Consider the following 22,362-nt stretch of genomic DNA (forward strand, 5'->3'; position numbering starts at 1 on the left):
GCCTATACGTCAACAACTCAGTTGGCTCCCAATTGAATTCCGGATCAGGCTTAATGTTTTGGTTCTTACCTTTAAGGCCATACGCGGTCAGGGCCCAGTATACCTGAGAGACCGTCTCTCCGCCTATACCCCCAAAAGAGCATTGCGCTCTGCCATTGCCAACTGGCTGGTGATCCCTGGCCTCAAACAAGTACATCAGTCCTCAACGAGGGCCAGAGCTTTTTCCATCCTGGCCCCCACCTGGTGGAATGAGCTCCCTGAAAGAGATCAGGGCCCTGCCTGAACTCCCACAGTTCCGCAGGGCCTGCAAAAGGGAGCTCCTCCACCAGGCATTTGCCTGAGAGTGACCACAGGTCCCCCCACCTCTGACAATCCCCTCTGTGGCCTGAAGCAGCCTGACCTCTCTAGGGAGTTTAGCTTGTTATGTTGTTATTGTTGGGATCACTGAAGTTGTTGTTTAGAACCTCTATTGGATTGTTATTGTTGTATATTGACTATGTTCCATTTATCCCCTAGGATGTTATATGTAAACTGCCCTGAGCCATATGGAAGGGAGGTATAGAAATAAAATAAATTAAAATAAAATAAAGTAAATACAGATAAACCATGCTTGGGATGTTTACTCTGTCTCAACTTGCACAATTTTTGTGGATCTACACTTGGGTTTGTGTAATATTGTTGAAACAGATTCTGGTGTTCACATCCACTGGTTTTGATTATTTCATTTCAATTTAACTTACATGGGATAAACCAGATGAGATGACATCCATCTGTCTGACATGGGGATGTACCTTCCATTTTAAAGCCTAATGTCAGTGATTTAAAAATGAAGTGAGGGGCCCCACAATGCCTTGGGGTGAGTTCCCCCCCCCCGCATGCCTTTTCAAACACTGAAATGGCTGTCCTTGCAGCATTTTCAAATCTCTCATATTAGGCTTTAAAATGACTCTGGCATTCCCTTGTTGGACATGAGGAACATGCTGTCAAGTCTAGTTTGATCCTAAGAGGCTGAGCGATGATTGATAAGGCTTCTGGTTCTGCTTACGTGTGATTTTACAGTCTAGCGAAGAAAACTGTGGGGAAGTGTGAGTGCGGTTCAATGCCAATGTTCTCCTGGATGCCCAGGCAGGAGGCAGCGTGGGGCAGTTAGGCTGCTCCTCTTCCTCACCAGTGGCCAAGTCAGACGAAGGGGTAGGGGTTTCACAGGTAACTTCCCCACGAGGCTTGGCCAGCCATCAGCAGGAACGCTCTCCCGTTCAGGCGCCCCCCCTCCAGCTTGTCCTACCGATTTCTGTGCAGGGGATGTGGAGAAAATTCCAAGTTCAGGAGGGAGCACAGCACGGTTCTTACAGTAAATGGTGGGACCTTTCAATCCTTCGAGAACCTGGCTCTCCAAAAAAGGGGCCAGGTGACCCATAGGTGGAGAACCACTGCTTTAGGGACTGTGGACTATACCAGGGGTAGTCAGCCTGTGACTATACCAGGGGTAGTCAGCCTGTGGTCATCCAGATGTCCATCGACTACAATTCCCATGAGCCTCATGAGACTACTAAGTGGGAGGAGAGTGGGCGGGCACTGTCCGGGATAAAAACTCAGAGGAGCGAATCAGGAGCTGTGAAGGTCAGTCAGCCGAGGACGGGGATGGCTGCCAGGGAGGAGGGTTGCCCCACGCCGCTGCAGCCAGGGAAACCTCCTTTCCCTGGCAGCAACGCCAGCCCTTGCCACCCCAGGGACCTGCTGCTTCCCCCCCTGCGCCCAGCCGTCTCCCATGAACGCTCTCTGCGCCCTTCCCACCCCGAACGCCGCCCTGCCCATCCCTTGCCGGCCCACCAACTCTTCTCCCCGCCCCAACTTACCCTTGCACCCTTCGGATGCGTACCCACCCTTTCCCTGCGGCCGAGCACCTTGCGGCGCCCACCCCGCCTGTGCTCCCGCCGCAGCCGCAGACAGGCCGCCCCACCACCGTACTCACGGGCCCGCCGCCGCCGCCTCCCAGCCTCCCAGCCCGCCTCCACCTCTGCCGATGGGCCTCAGGAGCCCGGAGACCCACCACGCCTAATGCACCGGCCCTGCTAGCGCTCGCTGTATTTAGACTACAGCGGGTTTATTTTCTAGTTTTTCAATAAAGCAGATCTGAAGCAGTAAATTAACATCAGATAATTAGGCATGTCTGGAAATTGCAGAGAACTGCAGCTTGCAGTTGGTTGTCTTACTTTCTTTTTTTGGTTTTGGTTTTTTGGTCACACATGTGGTAAAACAAACTATTTTCTCAGTACTTATGTCCCATGAAAGTCATTTCTGCAGTTATTAATGCATTTCCTAGAATGACATACAAGATCACCATCTAGTGGTGGAAGGCAAAAATCCATGTAGTAATTATTGCAAGTGCATGTAAAATTGGGTGGAATTTTTGATCTTCAGTGCTCCTAAGATGCAAATTATCAGGAGCTATTATTATGCTACTTATTTAAACATCTCGGGCTGAAGCAACACCATTGACATTTCTTTTGCATATTTTGATCTAGTCTGTTTCAGGCTGATGGCTTTGGCAGTTAAATTATTTTTCTGCTCTGCTAGTTTACTGATCAGCAACTTATATGTGCTTTGTATATTTTGAAGAAGTGCTGTGTTTTGGATGCAGTGGGCTGTCTCTTCAACTGCAGCACTGTGGCAAAAGTAACCTGCCAGCTTAGATCTCACATTGTGGTAAAGTGCAGTTTGGCCCTTCGTGCCTGGCTTCCTGCTCCCTCCTTCTCTGGTGCCTTCCCGTTTTCTTCCATGTTTGGACAAACCTGTCAGATTGCCACTGTTTCCAGGCTCTGAAATCAGCATAGTTTGTGCAAAGCAGAGGTGGAAACACACTTCCACATGTGTTTGGCAGGCAAGCAAACTATGGTTTTTGTGACCGAGGTTTTCAGGGATTTCATTTTGTGAGCAGCTTTGTGAATGCAAATCTGGGAATTTAGATACCATCTGGCATTTCTTCATGGAATGCAATACATGTAATACTGCCTGTGACAAGGGGATCACAACTTATATCCAAAAATAGAGACCTGCTATAAAGCAAGAGACTGTATCTAGGCTATTAGCCAAATGTGACTCTTGCAGTTGCAAAATGTTTTATAGAAATTTAATGGTATTACCACTGAAATAGTAAATAGACTAAGCAAGCAATGACCTAACGGTGGAGGACAGTGCAATGTTAAGCTGTGGTTTGCTTTTATTTAAATCCTGCCTTTCCTTCTATCAGTGACAGCTTAAGGCATCTTGCAAGCGAGATATCAAATGGGCATAGCTCAAAAAAGACTGCATGCAGTACATAAAGATAGATTAAAAAGGATAGCCGTGTTGGTCTGAAGTAGAACATTCCTTACAATTCCCTCTTCTTTTTATTTCATTTGGGACAATGAGACTGTTATGTGATGTAAGTAAGTATGTAATGTAATTTAGAATCTAACTCTCTGGTCTCAGGACAGGATAACAAAGTCAGCAGGACTTGTCATTTGTGGGGATACCTCTCTGCCTGGGTGGAGATGGATAGGGCAAGCAACTACAGTATTTGCTGGCGTATAAGACTACTTTCCCCCCCTGAAAAACATGCCTCCAAGTGGGGGGTCGTCCTATACGCCGGGTGCACTCTCTCCTTATATCTGTAGTCTCATGATCCTTGTTCCATTTTGTCCGAAGAAGAATGCATGCACACGAAAGCTGAGGCCTTGAATAAATCTTGGTTGGTCTTAAAGGTGCCATTGGACTCAAATTTTGTTGTTCAAGCAATCCATTGAGTGTGTGGGGAAAGCAGTACAGTGTGGGACTGAGCCTATAGCATGGAATTTATTTTCCCTGTTAGTAGAGGCTGTTCAGGTAATAACTACTCCTGAGCCTGGCTTGCTGTCCACCCATGGTTTTAAGCTGATGCTTTGCCAAAGGGGCTTCTTCTCCTGTGCTTTGAGCTTGGCAGTTTTCCAGGCCTTTACACCAAGTCTCTTTTCCACTCTTCCTGTCTCTGGCAGAATGGGGTGTTTAGATCCTTCCCAAACACTGTGCAGCTGAATGATGTTGTAGTAAATCCATTTTGACTAGGAATCCACAAGCAAATAAACCAGCTGGGCCCATTGCTAAGCTTATGGTGAGTGGAAGGGTAAAGTATAGCACAACGTAAACAACCTCCATGGCATGAGGTCAGCATACAGCTTAGAGCGAAGGAAATGGCTCCTTATGTAATTAACATTTAGCTTCCTTATTATGAATGGGATGACAGAAAGCTGGCACCGCTTCTGAGTAGCTAGGTTAAATGCCGAATCCTCTTGAGCCCCTTCCATTTCTGAAAACATTTCAGTTCTTCTATACACACAATACGGAAGTGGATCTGATGCAGCAAAACAAGATCTTTGAAAGGGGTTAGGATTATTTGCCGTGTTTTATTAAATGGATTATCTTGGTCTGCTCAATTCAGTCTTGTGGGTTAACATCTGGTGAGAACAGAAGAGTCACTGGTTTCCCCCCAGTGATGTTAAATGTGGTGGTTGGGGATTTGTTAATGCCGTTTCCTTTTTTCTTATCCTGTATTATCACTGGTTTTATGTTCTTCATTCTCAACAATTGCCATTCAACCTTTCTGAGTGTGTCACTGAATGGACTGATCTGGAAGTGTCTGTGCTGTGTGATATCCTTGTAAGCTTTGGCTTGGGCCCAGACAAATGTTTCCAGCGGTGCAAGGAACCCACAGAATGCAATACTCACCACAGTAATTTGAAATGAACCCTAAAATCCTGTTCCTGGGAGAGAAATGGCAGGAAAATCATATTCTGTGGGTGGAAATCCTTACCCCGCCCTGGATCCAAAACATTGATGCATGTTATAAGGCTCTCCATGCAAGGTGGCTTGCTTCCGCATGGCTTATTCACAACTTTCTTATTCAGACTTGAGATCACCATTGACCCTCAAAGTTTGCTAGGCCAGTGGCTCTTAGTCCTTATGTGATAATCACAGGCTGTCTTAGGCTAGAGCAGATATGACTCCCCTGCCAGCATTGTGATATGAGTAGGTATTGAAAGAGGCACAGTTGAAGGAGAAAATATAGATCAGCAAAAAGTGACTAGGAGGGTGAAGATTGAGACCATTAGTAGGGAAACTTGGGTCCATACCGCACAGCTTTAATGTTGCTGAAGTCTCACCATTGTGTAACGCTTTTTTTTTAACATTACATATGACATCGTACACAATCTGCAAAACTCCTGCAACACTCCCACAAAAATCGCTTCATTGTCGTGCTTTTTGGGGAATCCACAAAAGTGGGATTTCCCCTAAAAAAACCAGCAGACTCTTGCGAACAACCTGCAACACATCCAAAAAAGACATGTGCATTCTCAATATAGCGGTAGCAAGAATGTCCCTCCCCAAGCTCTCGCACCCGAGCTTCTGGCATTGCGATCGCCATTCCCCCCCCCCCCCTTAAACCAGCAAAAGCAACGATTAAGCGATGCTTCTTTGGCTGAAATCCCTCCACAAGCAATTGTCTGTAAAGTTTCCGAGCACAATACAGCCCCCTGTTCGACACTGTCCTCATTTTGGGCAGAAATTGCATGGGGGGGATTTTTTTTTTAACTGTGTGTAAACGATTAAGCACCACCTCCCACGCCAAATGAACAAATATGCGTTGCAGCAGGTGTTTTGGGTTTTTTTTTTAAAAAAACAGTTTTTTAAAGGGAAGCATGAACACAACAGTTAATTGGCTGTTCTGTTTGACTGACAGCCAGAGGCAGGAGGACGCATGGAAAAATATTGCCTCCTTTGTTGCGATTTTGGTGAGACCGGAAACTTGTGCGTTATGAGAACAGCGCTAGTGGGAGAGCTTTTTTTCTGAGAAAAACAGCTGTGTGTGTTACCGAGACCTGCTGCTATTGATTGCAGCGCTTTTCAATAGCGCTCAGATTTAGCTACATTGCCAGTTGTGTGGAATGGCCCTTGGAAACGCTTATGGCTGATTGTAGTGATAGGCCCTTACTTGTATTTTTCCTTTGCGAAAGTGAGCAGTTAGTGACTATATTCTGTTGATTCTCAGGTTGCAGGCAGTTGATACCTTTAGGGTAGGGGTAGTCAACCTGTGGTCCTCCAGATGTCCATGGACTACAATTCCCATGAGCCCCTGCTAGCAAACGCTGGCAGGGGCTCATGGGAATTGTAGTCCGTAGACATCTGGAGGACCACAGGTTGACTACCCCCGTTTTAGAGTATAAGCTTGAGGCCAGTTTTCTTAGCTGAGTTGGCTGGGGGGGGAGTTCCTTATGCATTGCTTCTCCCTAAACTGGCCCTTCTAATACTCATGCACATTTCTGATTGAGGAGCACCACTCCCATCTCTGCTTCTAGAAACATTGGAAGGGGCTACTTTCGAGCCTACTGTAGCCTTCTTTCAGACAAGTTTGGGTCTGGCTTGATTCCCAAGTAGTGTTCCTGGGTATTTACTGGGATGCCTGGGTTCTCCTTGCTACACAGGTTCCTCCTTTCACCCCCAGTAAGCAAGCTGCTTATATTAGATGAGAAATCTGACAGACAATGAGGTTGCATCTGAACCCAACGTTGCCTTGATTTGTTTTGTAAACTTTTTATAAGGGAGGCACAATCGTTTTGAGCAGCACATTGGTCGTCTCCTTGGAGCATCATCTTGGGGAAATCGATGTGTGTTTCTTCCTTGGCCTGTCGCAAATAATGGAAAGCAAAGTAATAGTTAAGACTATTAAGATTTGCCAGGAAATGGAGCAGGGTAACACTAAAGAATCCCAAGCTGGTCTGGTTTGGTTGTTTCTTGGCAGCTAAGCAGAGTCAACCCTGGTTAGTACTCAGGTGGTGGACTGCCAAGGAAGGCAGACAAGGGTAAACCAGCTCTGAATGTCTCTTGCCTAATTAACAAGGTGCTGCAGTCTGTATAATAAAGGTTGATAGCTGGGTGTGGATAATGGTAAATATATGTTGACTTTTTTCTTCTTTGGCTTGGATGCCCGGTGTGTGTCTTGGACCTGCACCTGTTTCTCAAAATTTCCTTTTGAGAAATCTTTCTGAGAAGTGCATGAAATTTAGATACTGATAACAAAGGAGCATTCTTGTTCTTATCGGACAGGTGTTATATAGAATGTGTGAACTATTTAACTTCCTGTTGAAAAGAACAGTATTACAGATATTTCCCCCCACCCCACAAGCCTCCCAAAAAACTTAAATGGGGAAGGCATCTATTTTTTATGGAATATTTTTTCCATATGTGTGATACATTTCACAGTGCCTCTGACACTGAACTTCTGGCACTGTAACTTTTCACGGAACAGTTTATTTGTGTATATTTCTCTATTTATTATTGACTTTTATACCGCCCATTCTTTACAGCTCTGGGCAGTTTACATGGAACATTATGTAATTTTACATGGAACATTATAATAATTTAATCTATAACATGCAAGTTTCAATACAACATCATAACAACCAAGCCACAATTTATAACACATAAATAACAACAACACTGGGGAGATCAAATTTGTTCAATCATGGAAGGGCGTCTGAAGGGGTGCTCTGTTGGTCGGCCTCAAGCGAATGCCTGGTGGAGGAGCTCCCTTTTGCAGGCCCTACGAAACTGTGGAAGTTCTGGTAGGGCTCTGATCTCTTCAGGGAGCTCGTTCCACCAGGTGGGGGCCAGGACCGAAAAGGCTCTGGCCCTTGTTGGGGTCCGTCATGCTTCTGGAAGGGATCTTTTTTAGAGTTTTTCTTCTACAAAGTCATTCTTGCAGCTGTTCGTACAACAACTGAACTCCATTTGGCATGGTCTTTCTTTCAGTTTGAGAAGATAGCCTTTGTACTTTGAAAACATGCATGCCTGATGGTGAAGGAAACATCTTTAAAGTTAGTATGATGTCACATTCTAGTAGGCTGTGGTTCATTGTCTTAATACAATTTTCTCCTTGTTTTTCTTGGCAGATCTGTCTTCAGCAAAACGGAAGTTTGCAGATTCCTTGAATGATTTTAAATTTCGGTGCATAGGTGATGCAGAAACAGATGATGAAATATGTATAGGTAGGTTTGTGGCCTTCAGTCCAAGGTGGGCTTGTTCAAAAAACCTGGTTTTGTTAGGTCATGTGTTTATTGTGTGTATGTTTGTTTGTTTATTAGATGTTGTAACCATAGGCCTTAACATAATTATAAAGACAGTCACCTCTAGATGGACTTCTGTAATTTACTGTATGTGGGCCTTCCCTTATTTCTGACCCAGAAAATACAGTTGGTAAAGAATGCAGTGGCCCAGGTCCTTACAAGAACATCTTGGAGGGTCCACCTCTGGCCTGTGCTTCAGTGGCTACACTGGTTACCAACAGAATTCTGGATCAGGTTTAAGGTTCTGGTTCTCAACTTCAAGGCCATCCACAGTCTGGGCTTGGTGTACCTGAGGGACTACCTCTCGTTCTGTGTCACTGTCAGGAATGCAGATTTGAAAGGAAAACTCCACTGTGTAAAAGATGGTATTTTATTCAAACAGAACTCGCTGGATGCACATAGACAAATCTAACAAGCACTGGTCAAACCCCAGCTCTTATTCTCCCAGTTTCCCACCTTTCCCAGACCCGTGGAGATTCACATTTCAACCAGACATAATAGTTATAGATACAGGTGCAAGGCCTAGGAGGCCAGCCAGACAAGATAACAAGCAGCAACAATGATTTTGGAGAACAGTACCTAATTCCAAAAGTGATACAGAGAAACAGGAGTAGAGAATACATTTCAAAATGGTTACACATAGGTTCAAAGTACAGCGATCAATCATGGCAGAAACCTTGGGGTTCTGACAGTCCCCTGGAAAGTACTCCACACACAAACTCCAACTGGTTGGTTGTCCCTGGCCCTGGCCCCAGGCATCAACCAAGTCCATCAACCAAGTCCCTGGCATCATCCAAGTCCAGGATGTTCTCAGTCCTGGCCAATACTTGGGGAAATGAGTTCCAGAGGAGATCAGGGCCCTGCTGGTGCTGAAACAGTTCCACAGAGTGTGCAAGACAGATCTCTTCCACCGAACCTTTGTTTGGGGCCAATCCTATAACATCTATTCCCCTCTCCCCCCCCCCCCCCCCGCGAACAAAAGACACTTTGTAAAGACATCCAACCTGGGAAGATTAATTGGTAATAACTTACTTCTGGCGATAATAGAAACTGATGACAGTCTCGAAAGGACGGTTTAGAAACTGAATAAGTAAAGTAGTAGTAGTAGTAGTAGTAGTAGTAGTAGTAGTAGTAGTAACAATAACAATATAATAATATATAAGCCACAAAAGTCCTAATAATAAAACATCAGTATATAAAAATAAATACAATTTTAGTTTTTTCACCTCAACACTTCAACACATTTCTTCCTCAATTTAATTGATAAATGTATAAATGTGGCAACAGTAATGGTGATAGATGGGCAACATCAGCCAAAAGTAAATCAATGTATGCCTCATTTGAGTCAGGGATGGTTGATATAACCTGGCTCAGCTTACTATGGATGGAATCTTAAATTGGACAGTGCAGCACATAATGATTTAGTTGTTGAAACTGAAGTGGAATCCATAAAACATATGCAAAATGCCAAAGATGGTGTCCATTATGTGAATATGAGAGTAGTATTATTAGGCATGTGCAAAACAAAACAACAAAAAAAAATCTTTGAACCATTTTGGATTGGGTCCAAATAAATCTAGATTTAATCTGACACACTCCTTGGATTCGAGTTTAATCTGAATCGATTCAACACCATAATAACCTATGGTGCTATTAAAGTCAATGGGAAATTTTCGTGAGTTGCCTGTTCTTTGGTTTGGGTAGGCAGGCGCACACAGAAAAAAAAATTGGTCTGATTTGGGTTCAGAGAGACCTGATTTGAACTGTTGAAGAGCCATCTGAATCAGCTGATTCGGATTTGGGGCTGGCTGAATCTATTCAGATGACTCCAAAGTGATTCAGCCATTAAAGTCAATGGTGCCATTGAAGTCAGAGGCATTTTTTCGGGTTTCTGTCTTCTCTGTGTCTTGGGGGGGGGGGGTTGAGTTACAGTCAATAAACTTTCCGTGTAGCTTCAGGACCCTATTCTCTGAAGACCCACCAAGTTTCAAGAAGATTGGACCAGGGGGTTCCATTCTAGGGGCTCCCAAAGAGATACAACCATTATTTCTTATGATGAGAAAAAAACACCGCAGCAGAGAGAGATAGAAGAGGGGATGCCTGTTACTGACAAGAGGGGGTGCAATAGGAGCACCAATAGGAGTCAATGGATGCTAACCTCCAGGGTGAACCTGGAGACCAACTGAAATGACACCACATTTCAGAACTATAACAGAGAAGACACTGGACAGACACATCATCACCTTAGCAAGGCTACACACATGCCAACAGTGCAGAAGCTCACTGCCATGCCCAGCCCTGGGTGGCCAGGGTACTGAATCCATGCTTCCATCACCACAGGCTCTCCCTTCCATTGTCTTCCTCCCCCCACACACAAAAAAGCAGTAAAAGGAAGATGAGGTGGTTTTTATACCTCGCTTTTCACTACCCAAAGAAGTTTCAAAGTGGCCTACAATTGCTTTTTCTTCCTCTCCCCACACACTGCCAGGTAAATGGGGCTGAGAGAGCTCTGAGAGAACTGCTCTGTAAGAACATCTCTGACAGGAGTTAGACACAATCACCCAGCTGCCCGCAGATCAAACACTGAGCTATATGGACATAGTACTTCATGGACATAGTTTATTTTCTTAAGCCTTTTTTTCCAATGACAAACCTTTAAATAACTTAACATATCTTAATAAAGGTTGGTTTGATGCTGAATGTAAGATGGCCAGGAAGGAACTTGTATCCTACACCAGAAAGTTTCGCCACTCAAATACTAATATCTCAGTTTCTGCTCTTAATTCACTCAGATGTAAATACAAAAATCTTCTTAAGCAAAAGAAACTGGATCATTCAAAACAATTATGGCAAGAATTAAGTAAGACTGTTACAGAGAAGAATGAGACACGCTTTTGGCAACTCATTTCTTCTGGTTTTGGTAGGCCTCATTTACAATTAGATGCCCAAATTTCTGGTAAGGATTGGTATGTATATTTTAGAAACATCTTTAGTAGTTATCAGTCCAATTCCTTGAATGATGGCCCTCAAGCACAAATCCCCCAAATTTTACCAGCTTGGCCCCAAGTAACTGAATCGGAAATCAAAAAACTTATTCTATCATTAAGAGGAGGAAAATCTCCAGGGGAGGACATGATTCCCCCTGACTTGTATAAATCCTTTCCGGACTGGTGGGCTCCAGTATTAGCCAAGATATTCACTCAAATAAATGATTCAGGTATTGTCCCACCCGATTGGAAAATGAGCATTATGGTTCCTATTCACAAGACGGGGGACAAAACAGACCCAAAGAACTATCGCCCTATAAGCTTGCTGAATATAACTGCTAAACTCTATAGTAAACATCTGTTGCATAAATTAGAGGATTGGGAATCATCTAACTGTGTTATTCACCCCAATCAGGCAGGGTTTAGAAAAGGACAAAGCACTATTGAACACTGTCAGAGTCTTTTTCAACTTGCCACTTTAAGCATTAATGGCCCCACCAAAGCCCTTTTTGTAGCTTTTGTGGACTTGGCCACAGCATTTGATACAATCAATAGAGCCCGCCTTTGGGAAAAGCTAGCTAAAACAAACATTGATAAACGCTTGTTATTCCTCCTACAAGCACTACACACGGACATACATGCAAAAGTCAGAGTTGGTATTTCTGGCTCAGTGACTGACCCAATTCCAATTCAGAGAGGAGTTAAACAGGGTTGTGTCCTGGCCCCCTTGCTGTTTAATCTTTATTTGAATGATATTGTTTTGAGGTTAACTGGACCAGAGTTTACTCCTCCCTCCTTTGGGCAGCAAAAAGTATCAATCTTATTATATGCGGATGATATGGTTTTAATTTCACGCACCTGCATTGGATTAAAGAGGTTGTTGGTCAAACTAGGAGATTACTGTAATGAGGAGGCTCTTAATATAAATTACAACAAGACCAAAGTCATGGTCTTTAGGAGAAGGCCAAAGAGATTTAAATGGAACATCCATAATATTCCCATTGAACAAAGCAGCTCATTCAAATACATGGGAGTGACCTTCACTGAGACACTGAGTTGGAACAACCATTTAGCCTTGATTAAGGCCTCCACTCTTAAAATAATTGGGGCCATACTAAGATTCTATCTAAGGGAGGATTTCTTATTGATCCAGCAATAAAACTATTTGTAGCCAAGGCCTTACCCCATTTCCTTTATGGTATCGAAGTCTGGGGTTGGAGGGATCATCTGATTTCTAGTTTGGAAGTGATTACCTAAAGGAACTCCTGCCGCACATATGCGTGCAGAGTTAGGGCTTCCATCGATCAGGGCTCGAGTCCACTTAGCTTTGTTAAAATTTTGGGCAAAACATAGGAAAAACACTACCAATTCAATATTCAAGCAATGTTTTGAACTAACCTTGAATACTGAACCTTTCCGACTTGCCAGTTATGATAAAATACAATCACGGTATTCCATCCCAGATGATTTATTAAGAGCACAAGTTGATGGGTCTAATCTGAGAGACTGGATCTTTAATACTGATGCCATACTGGATAGACAAACAATAATAAAATCTAACTTTTCTCCTTTGTTTAAACTATTCAAAACAGTCCATCTCAGATCAGACTACTTAGTAACCATCTCTGTACAAAAACTTCGAATGGCGTTTGCTCATTTACGCTTTCAAGTTATGCCATCAGCCCTACTCTCAGGCCGTTTTTCTGGTGTACCTTTTGCCCTTTGCCTATGTATTTGTGGAGAACCTGCTGTTGAAGATCTTTATCATTATGTTTTGGATTGCCCACTATACTTGGAGCCAAGAACCAAATATATTGAGAGATGTTTGAGTGGCCAGAACTTCCCTATGAATTTGGACAAAATAGTCTTTTTATTATCAGATAACAACCCCCTAATTAGTTATAATGTTTCCCTATTTGTATTAGCCTCAAGGAAAATTCGAGCCAAACTTATGCCACCGGAGAGCTAGAAACCTGAATTCTTATTGTCTTTTATTATCTATGGACTACCACATGTATTGTTCTAATTCTTTTACTGTTTTTATATCAACTGATATATTGATTGCATTGCATTGTAATGGCCTATGGCTGGAAACAATAAAGTCTTATGATGATGATGAATAATCCTTAATCAAGTAACCCACAACAACAACAGAACAAATTAAAGTTTAAACAGTCAACAGCAACAGCACCCCAGGAAACCAGCAGCACCCACCCCAGCAAAGCAGAACAGCAGCCCACCCAGAAAACAACAGCCCCCAAGCAAGCAACAACAACAAGACATTAAACAGACAGAACCCACCCCCAAATCCAAAAGGAAGAAAGAAGAAAAATACTGGGAGAAAAACAAGAGAATCCCAAGCCCCCCAAATCACTCCCACCCACAGAAGCCCAAAGAATAATTGAAAGTGAGTTTAAAAATAAAAAGTGAGTTCAATTAAAAGTGAGAGGAAAAGAAGTGGAAAAAGGAGAGTCACTCAGACAAACTGGTTGAAATCTTCTCCAGTAATGAAGATAGATCATACAAGGTCCAGCACAGCAGCAGTTACAGACAGATAGCCAGCAAACAGTAAACAGGCATCCCCTAATCTCCAGGGGAAGTTATTTCTCTCTGCTATGTGGTGTGATTTCAGTGGGTCTCCAGATGCCACCTGGAGGATGACATCCCTTGAGACTCCTAGTGTAGGTTGCCAGTAAACCGGCATCTCCTATTCTCTCTCTCTGCTGTGGTGTAATTTCTGTGGGTCTCCAGGTGCCACCTGGAGGCTGATATCTCTTGAGACTCCTAGCATGCTGTGAGGTTTCTTCCCCACCTTGCCATTAAACAGGCATCTCCCCCCCCCCCCCCTCTCTCTCTCTCTCTCTCTCTCTCTCTGCTGTGGTGTAAGTTCATTGGGTCTCCAGGTGCCACCTGGGGATTGAGATACCTTGAGATTGGACCAAGGGTCCAGTTCTCCGGGCACCCAAAGTGTGAATTGGACCAAAAGTGTGAATTTGTCCAAAAAGTGTCCAAATAAATATTGATTCAAGTACTTTTTGGACTAGCTGAAATGAATTGCAAATGCCTATTATTAGCTTCTTCAGAAAGTACTAGTTCTCTCTAGTAGTTTGTCTGCAGCTGAAGAGAGGCGCGGTCCACTTTACTTAAGTTCCTTCTTTTTCAAAGAAGGTTGATGTTCAGGGTGAAATCTGTGATCTAAAAGAGAAGGCTGTAATGTTATCTGACTCTTGGTAATAGAAGCAATGTAAACATAGAAGGGAGTCATATTTACTTACTATCTGAAACAGTTAACTGCTGGCTGCTAAATTGTAAATCATATGGTTGCAGAAAGTCCTAGATTGATTTTGTGTTTTATGGATTATGTAATATATTCATAGTTGATTTTAATTATAATCAGTCATGAGGAAAGTGCCATTGTAGGTTGTGTGAATGTAATAATTAAATTGATAGAACTAGCTATGGTATTTATGTATTTTTGATTTTAACCTGCTTTGTTCCCAAAAGTTCAGGACTGATAACAATGCTACACCAAATCAAACATAGCTAAAACACATATGCTTTTGTACACGAGTCTCCACCTTGACATTTAATATTTTTTTTATCTTGCTGTGACTCGGCAGCCCATTTTTACAATTTTATGTTTGTAATATTGAAGAAATCCTGTCTTATTTGCATTTGTTCTTTACTGTTTTAATTGTGTTTTGTAAAGGCCTTTGGCTACATACAATAAACGTTATCATAAACGCTATCATATGCTTATCACATTTCCCATTCAGTGGACAATTGGCTAAGCCTTGTTCAGTAAATGCTTTCTAGGTGCAAAGGATCTTGCTTTGTGTCTGGGAGACACTGAAGCAGTTCAAGAAACTGAAAGCTGGAGGAAACGTTTCGGGTCTATCCAGTATAACTGCTTCAGGTGCTGTTGTTCAAGAAGGCCTTTACAGCCCAATACTGAGGGACACTGTGGTGGCCTCTGGTGTAGCCGAAGTGCCACTGGTCTATTCCCTGTTGACATTTGATGGGGGAAAATAACTCATGTCCCTCAGACAGCATAGCAAGCATGCTGGAATATTCAGCAACCTCAACAGCACCCACCCACAATGCACCCAATAAAGTTAATCTGAGTGGCAGCACACAGGTACAGCCAAGCACTGTCGCTGTCAGTCTGGCCTCTGCCCCTTGATGCCACAGAGTGGCATACACAGTCACAACCAATCACTGCCTGTGGATCTGGCCACTACCCCTTGATGCCATTCCTCCCCATGATGAGCCAGCAGAGTAGGAAGAAAGGCCCAGTGACAGTGCAACCAGAAGTAGGTAGCCTGAACTTCCCCCATGCAATTCATAGGGTTAGGACACACATGCTATTGGCAGGATTCTCACCCCTCCCCTACAAGGGTCTAAATGGCAGCTGAAGTACTGCCCCCACACAACCACCCATGCTCAAAGCACTGTCCTGGACACACACACTGTCCTGGAAAAGTAAAAACAAAAACACAGAGGCCAGAGTCAAACGCACATCCGCTCCTCCCTCACACCCAAGACTAGCATACTAACCACTGAGCAAGATGGAGGATACAAAGGAGACTTGCCATCAGGGAGTAGGCACTCTACTGAAGCCCTGATGTTACCACCATCCACATGCATACTACCAGAGACCACTGCAAAGATGGACGTGATTTGGTAGATAACCACAGGCTATCATGGTCAAGGTTCCTGGTATGGTTCCCATATGGGGACAGGCCTGAAGCAGGAATCTTGAAAGCTGATCTTTTTCTCCGGCAAACTGCAAAAGGAGAAACAGGATGGCCCAGCTGATAGACTGCTGTGTAGATCCATCATTTTGACAAGTTATGCCCCTTCACAATCCCTCCATGGCATTATCCATGTCTAGTCACTTCCAGAGTAGGCTCCTGTAGCTCGCTCTACGTGGGCCTGCCCTTGGCTTTGCCCCTTAAATTGCAACTGGTACAAAATGTGGCTGTAAGGGTCCTCACTGGAACACCATAGAGGGCCCATATTCTGCTGGTGTTACACCATGTGCACTGGTTACCAATCTGCTTCTGGATCATGTTTAAGGTTTTGGTTTTAACCTTTAAGGCTTTACGCGACCGGGGTCCTGCTTATCTGTGGGACTGCTTATCTGCTTATGCCCCCTGCAGGGCTCTTCACTCTGTGGGTATGAATTTACTGGTTGTCCCGGGCCCCCAGGACATATGCCTGGCCTTGACCAGGGCCAGGACTTTTTCGGCCCTGGCCCCAACCTGATGGAATGAGCTCCCGGAAGAACTATGGGCCCTGTGGGATTTTTCAGTTTTCCGCAGGGCCTGCAAGACGGAGCTCTTCCGCCAGGCATATGGTTGAGGCCAGAGCAGATCCCGGCGTTGTCAGCTGTGGGTCTCTAGCGGAAGCCAACTAAGTTCCTCACTCCAGATAGAGAGTGAATGGGGGGAGGGGAGTAGGTTATATATTGTTTATCCACCATCTTGATATTGTGTTTTAATTCTGTTTTAATGAGTGATTTAATGGGAATTTAATTGTATTTTGTAAACTGCTGCGAGGAATTTGAGAGCGGCAGTATATAAATATAAATAAAAATAAATAAATAAATAAACTCCCTTGTTCCCTGTCCACCCTAAGCTTCTTCTACCTCTACGAATTTCCCAACTGGAGTTGGCAATGCTAATCTGGTGGATTCATTGCTATTGTGGTTTTAATGGTTATATTCGTTTTGTACAGGTCTGTATTTCCAACTCTTTGCATTTGTTTTAGCTTGCCATTAGACATGCTACCCCAGATAACTTATGCATGGAAACAGGGCAGGTGTTAAAGAAGAAAGAACCTTGATTTTACGTGTCTAAAGTCTTGCACGTGTTACATGAGACTCGTGAGAAATTTGTTTGAAAATTTTTACCAGCTGGTCACAGGAAGGAGACTTGTTAAATCAACCCTTCTCCTCCCTCCCTAACAAGAGCCAATATTAACAAAAGCAGACAAACACAAAACTCCATTATTATATATGCTTTCAATCATGTAAGTAGCACTTTTCTTTTTAAATGCATGTCAGTAACAGTGCAGGCATAAGCACAGTGACACTTGTCCAAGCTCTACGTGGCTACATATTTATTATTTGCTTCCTGTGTTTGTTTGTTTATTATTTTTTATACCGCCCTCCCGTATGGCTCATGTTTAACTCTATATATGATAAACAACAAAAAACCTCTTCTAAGCTAATAACTTCTATGAACTTAGTACAGTGTAATTCTGCTTTGGTTTGCACGGCTAAAGTAGCAAAATTTGTTTGCTGACTTTAGGGAGAAAGAAATCGTGGCTCACCTCCTAGAAAGACTAACATTCTTTAATACATTTTAATTCAATTTAAAATAATAACATTCTTGGATTAATCAACCTTGTGACTCTCTTGTCTTTTCCAGCAAAATCCTTACAAGAGTTTGCTGCTGTCCTTAGAAATCTGGAAGATGAGCGCATGCGCATGGTATGAGCTTAAGTATGATCTCTTCAAAAGTAGTGGAAAGCAAATTGTTGATGAGTTGTAAAGGGGTTAGCAGCACAAGAATGGGATTGGGGCAGTTTTGGAAAAGCTGACAGTTCTGCTGGTGTTTTCTAGGTAAAAGTAACAGGTGATATAAAACGTTCTTTTGAGCAGTCTCTCCTTGGCCTAGGCAATTTTTGGGTTAGGACTGAGCTGTGCACAGAAATGAGAGTTGTTTTTGCTTTATTTTTAAATTAATTTATTTAGATTTATATACCACCCTCCCTTACCGCTCAGGGTGGTTTACAAGAAACATTAATTGCATAATACAGTAAAATATAGTTTGGTAATGGTCGTCATTACCTTGCATTGTATGTTGCATGCTGGCCATGAGAAGAAGACTGTGAAGAATTTCAGTGCCTTTCCTCGCCTTCTTTGGCCAATAGCCTTGGTCCAGTTCAACAGCCAGAATTGTCGGCTTTTGTACCTCGGAGAATAGCAATATTCATCCTCTGGGAGTAAGTCTTGGCAGCATGACAGGGACAGCAAACCACGATGAACTGCCTGCCACTGAATCCAGTTGGTCTCGCACTCAGGGAACAAAGGCCCAATTATGCACTACAGCTTGTTTGTACATTTCTGCTCTTAGTTGGAATAAAGTTTCCCTGATAGCATCCAGTGTAGAAGTTGTAGAGTTGGGTCAAATATGCTGATTGTGTTCCCATTTTCCAGCTCTGTGAAGACTTGCTGTAACTCAGCAGTAGACAGGATGCCACTGACGCATGCCTGTGCTGTTTCACGTAGTATGATTTTCACTCTTATTTACTCCTAAAGCCAAACCACATTTTCTCCATTACTGTATATTTGTATGTTGTATTTCCCAGCCACCTCTGGCTCAGTTCAGCAGAAGCAATGATACACAGAATAGGGACAAATATGACCATCATATGGTTAGATCATAGTTTGTGCAGGTTGTGATCTCTGTTGCTTGTGGGCAGACTATTTCTGTCTCACCTTTGCAAATTTACTACCAATGTGTAATGTAGATTAACTTTAAAGCTGCTGTCATTCGTCTTATAATTGTTAGCACAACATCCCTTAAAGGATCCCTTCAACCAGTTTTGGCTGACGGTGTTAGTTTTCAGTTTTCTGCAAAGCTATTCACCACAAACAAGTAGGCATGTGTGATTCAATCTGGCCTAAAAGTAACCAAATCAGCCTTGATTTATTTAAGAATTGGCCAAATCTGGTCCAAATAGCTATTTCCCCATAAGTTTAAATGGCTGAATCAACCCTGCTCAAATCACTGAATCATGATTTGGCACATTTGGGCAACAAGAGCAACTGATCCTTTAAATCAGTGGTCCCCAACCTTTTTATCACCAGGGACCGGTCAACGCTTGACAATTTTACTGATGGTGGGGGGGGGGGTAAATCTTTTGCTGAGGGATGTCGCTGCTGCCTGAGCCCCTGCTCCACTTGCTTTCCCGCTGGCGCCCCTGACTTCCAATCGCCTGCTGGGGGGCACTGCCAGCAGCAGCTGCACAGTGCCATGCCGAGGGGGAGCCCCAGCCATAGTGGCTGCTGGAGAGCACCAAAGGTGAGCCGGCAGCAGAGTGACAGGGCAGCCCCCGAGGCAGCAGCCGGGGAGGAGGACAAGGAGGAGCGGCGGCCCGGTACAGACTGATCCACGAACCAGTACTGGTCCCTGGACCGGGGGTTGGGGACCACTGCTTTAAATGGAAACAGAAAGAGGGAAAAGTTCCTTTTTTTGTCTTTCCCAGGTTCTGAGGGGTGGGGATTGGAGGTAGAGGCACCAGATGTGCGGCATAGTTGCAGGAGCCTCTCTTCAAAAGACCCCACATTGCAAAAATATTAGACCAGGTGCTCCATGGATTAATCAACCTTGTGACTCTCTTGTCTTTTCCAGCAAAATCCTTACAAGAGTAAGGATGCTGATCTCCATTATTTCATATGATGAGAAAAAACAGATTCTTTTCACTAGAAACTATTTTACTTTTTTGGCTTGAATGGGGCTCCTCCTTGATCCACTCTCTTAGCCTCCTTCTTTGTCTACAGTTAGTGCTTAATTGTCTCTTCTTCAACTATCTGTTCCCAATTATAATTCCTTAACAAATTCTCAACAGAATTTCATTCAAATAAGCTGTCACTAAAACATTCTTAAACTTTGTTAGGTATTAACCCTTCACAGTCCATTACACTTTCGCATTTGTTAAATGGAGAGAGTTAGGATTTAGAAGTAGTGGTGAATCAGTTTGCAGAGCTGGAAAATGCTGGGCATGCAGATAGTTACAGACTTACTTACTTCACTCCTGCACTGGGCTGTTGCCTCTCAACATAATGTTTGCACATGCACGTATTTAAAAAAAATTGATTTCAGCCCTGTAAGTGGTGATCTAAGCTTTTTTTTTTTTAACCCAATAATTGAGTCTAGGAATTGAGTCTAGGAATTCTTAATGATATGGCCTGTGAAACTATGGTGATACCTGTTTCCTGGGAAAAGGTCTGTATTATTCGGACAAAACTATACTAGTAATTGACTGGGGTGTTTGTGTGTGAGAGAAAAAGCTTAGTACTGGAAAGATAGATATTCATTTTTCCCCCTTCTGTCAGATTGAGAATGCTAGTGAGGTCTTGATCACACCCTTGGAGAAATTCCGGAAGGAACAAATTGGTGCAGCTAAGGTAGGTGGCAGAATGCTTATTTTCAGCTCTCCTCTTCCAAGGAGATTAGAAAGTCACATTTGACATATTATGTTGCATGTTTGGAAACATTGAACATTATATTTGGGTCGTTTGGGGTTTTTCAGTCCTCCTTTTTTAAAGACTTTGTGACCCTCTTTCAGCAAAAGGACACAAAAGTGTTTGCAGGGGAAGGAATGTATCCATTTTGCCAAGGCAGCCTGGCTGAGGTGTGGTTGCTTCGCCACAAGGGGCAATTCCCTCCCGCCCCTGCATCAATCGAAAGGGACAATCAGATACTGTCTTTATTGGCTCTCTGTATGATCACATAAGTCAGGTCTTATGGGCAACAGTGTCATGATGCACTGCCTGCATGGTTGTCTGGGAAAGGGCACTGGGGCAGCATCTGAGGTGGGAAAATGTCTGCAAAATATTTTTCCCTGTAGGCTTTCCCACTCCTTAAAACCCTTCTCTTCTGCTTTGACATTTTTGAGAGTTAAACTTCGGGGCAGCCTTAACTTTGTCCTTAGCCGTTCTCAGGCAATTGTACTTTTCTTCTTGTCTTGCTTTGTTACTATAACAACTAGTTGCTGCTGGTAAGAAAGAGGGATTCTTGCCAAGTTCCCCCCAAGCCTTTCTTCATGTAAAAGAGAGGCTTCTTGTAAATTCTTTATTGCTGATCTTCCGATCTTGGTGGTTGAATTAAAATAGCACCAAAAATTGACACCCAGAATTCTGTTGGAGCAAGGCACTGTATTTAGTCCATTATTACAGTGTAACAAAAGCATGTTTGTATAACAAAAGGCATGTCCCCTTTTATTTACCCCCCACAATGTTTTTTATGGCACAATTAACTAGTAGAAGTACAAAAAAGATTCCCCACAACACACACAGTTGGGTGGCTTATTAAGCCTTGAATAAAGAGTGGAGAGTGAAGACATGGATGACTAGACCGTGTCTCAGTTGAGACTTGATGTTCCTGGGCCTTCAAACCATAGTTTGGAAGTTAAGAACAAGCTGCAGTTCTTCCATCTTGACACATGCACTCCAGTCCCATCTGTGACTTCCCGGTTAAAGCTAACTGCATAGTTTCATTCTTGCCAAAGTGGCAAAATTATAATTGGACTTGCTATCCAAACCGAATTGCCTTGGATTTGGTGTGCTGTATTTCCATAGATGCCTTATTATTCTATACATGGTGCCAAGAACTTTTGTACTTTAAATGATATGTGATACATTCTTTGTTTTACCTATGTAGAAATGGGTAATGTTTGACTTTCCCCTGACACAAAGTTGGCACAGTGCACTTCTATATGGAAGGTGAAGGAAAACTCTGAAGAACAGCTGCAGTATATTCATTAATTAAAGCTTGTATGTATATGATTTCTTTTCTTCCCCCTCCCATTCTTTCTTTTGTTGTGGTCAGGAAGCTAAAAAGAAGTATGATAAAGAGACAGAAAAATATTGTGGTGTGTTAGAAAAGCACTTAAACCTGTCTTCTAAGAAAAAAGAATCTCAGCTTCAAGAGGTGAGTTATTCTTGTTCTTTTTGTCACACTGTCCTATGACAGTTTTCAGAAATTTTTTTATGCATCTCAAGGCACAAACTGCCATGAGCTGTGTACATGGGCAAAGTGATATAGGACTCTCCTGAAGAAGAGATAGTCAGCGGACCTGACCCCAAGCCACAGCCCATGATAGAGGAGACAGTCTTTGAGGAGCCAGACACAAATTCACAGCCAAATTCTAGTACAATAGCCCCTCATCCCTGAGTTGGCAAAAGAGAGACATTGGCCAGTCACCCAGAGCCTTGGTCATGGTGGTGTATATAGGAGTAAGATAAGGAAGGAACTGCAAGACAGAAGGCCAGGTTGGCTGCACGGCACCAGCTCCACATCAATGATGAGTGTTTGCAGGAGCATGGCGAGATGGCTGGCAGGTGCTTAGCATAACGGTAAAAGGAGCCAATCAGGACTGGCTACTTGGAAGCAGCATGTCTCTTATTTATTGACTTTGCAACTTGGGCTGATTCCCTCATTTCT

General features: G+C 43.3%; 1 protein-coding gene across 7 annotated transcripts in view; it reads left to right on the forward strand.

The window, feature by feature from the left end:
- Positions 1 to 22,362, forward strand: part of ARHGAP26 (Rho GTPase activating protein 26) — a 423,503-nt gene that overhangs the window by 97,330 nt on the left and 303,811 nt on the right. For all 7 annotated transcript variants that reach the window (XM_077326941.1, XM_077326940.1, XM_077326943.1 and 4 more), the window contains 4 exons: positions 7,965 to 8,060; positions 17,560 to 17,621; positions 20,253 to 20,324; positions 21,748 to 21,849. In XM_077326941.1, the coding sequence (XP_077183056.1) occupies positions 7,965 to 8,060; positions 17,560 to 17,621; positions 20,253 to 20,324; positions 21,748 to 21,849 (332 nt within the window). The remainder of the gene's footprint in view (positions 1 to 7,964; positions 8,061 to 17,559; positions 17,622 to 20,252; positions 20,325 to 21,747; positions 21,850 to 22,362) is intronic.

Source organism: Paroedura picta, chromosome 3 (genome assembly GCF_049243985.1).
Source record: "Paroedura picta isolate Pp20150507F chromosome 3, Ppicta_v3.0, whole genome shotgun sequence".
In the NCBI taxonomy this organism is placed as follows: domain Eukaryota; kingdom Metazoa; phylum Chordata; class Lepidosauria; order Squamata; family Gekkonidae; genus Paroedura; species Paroedura picta.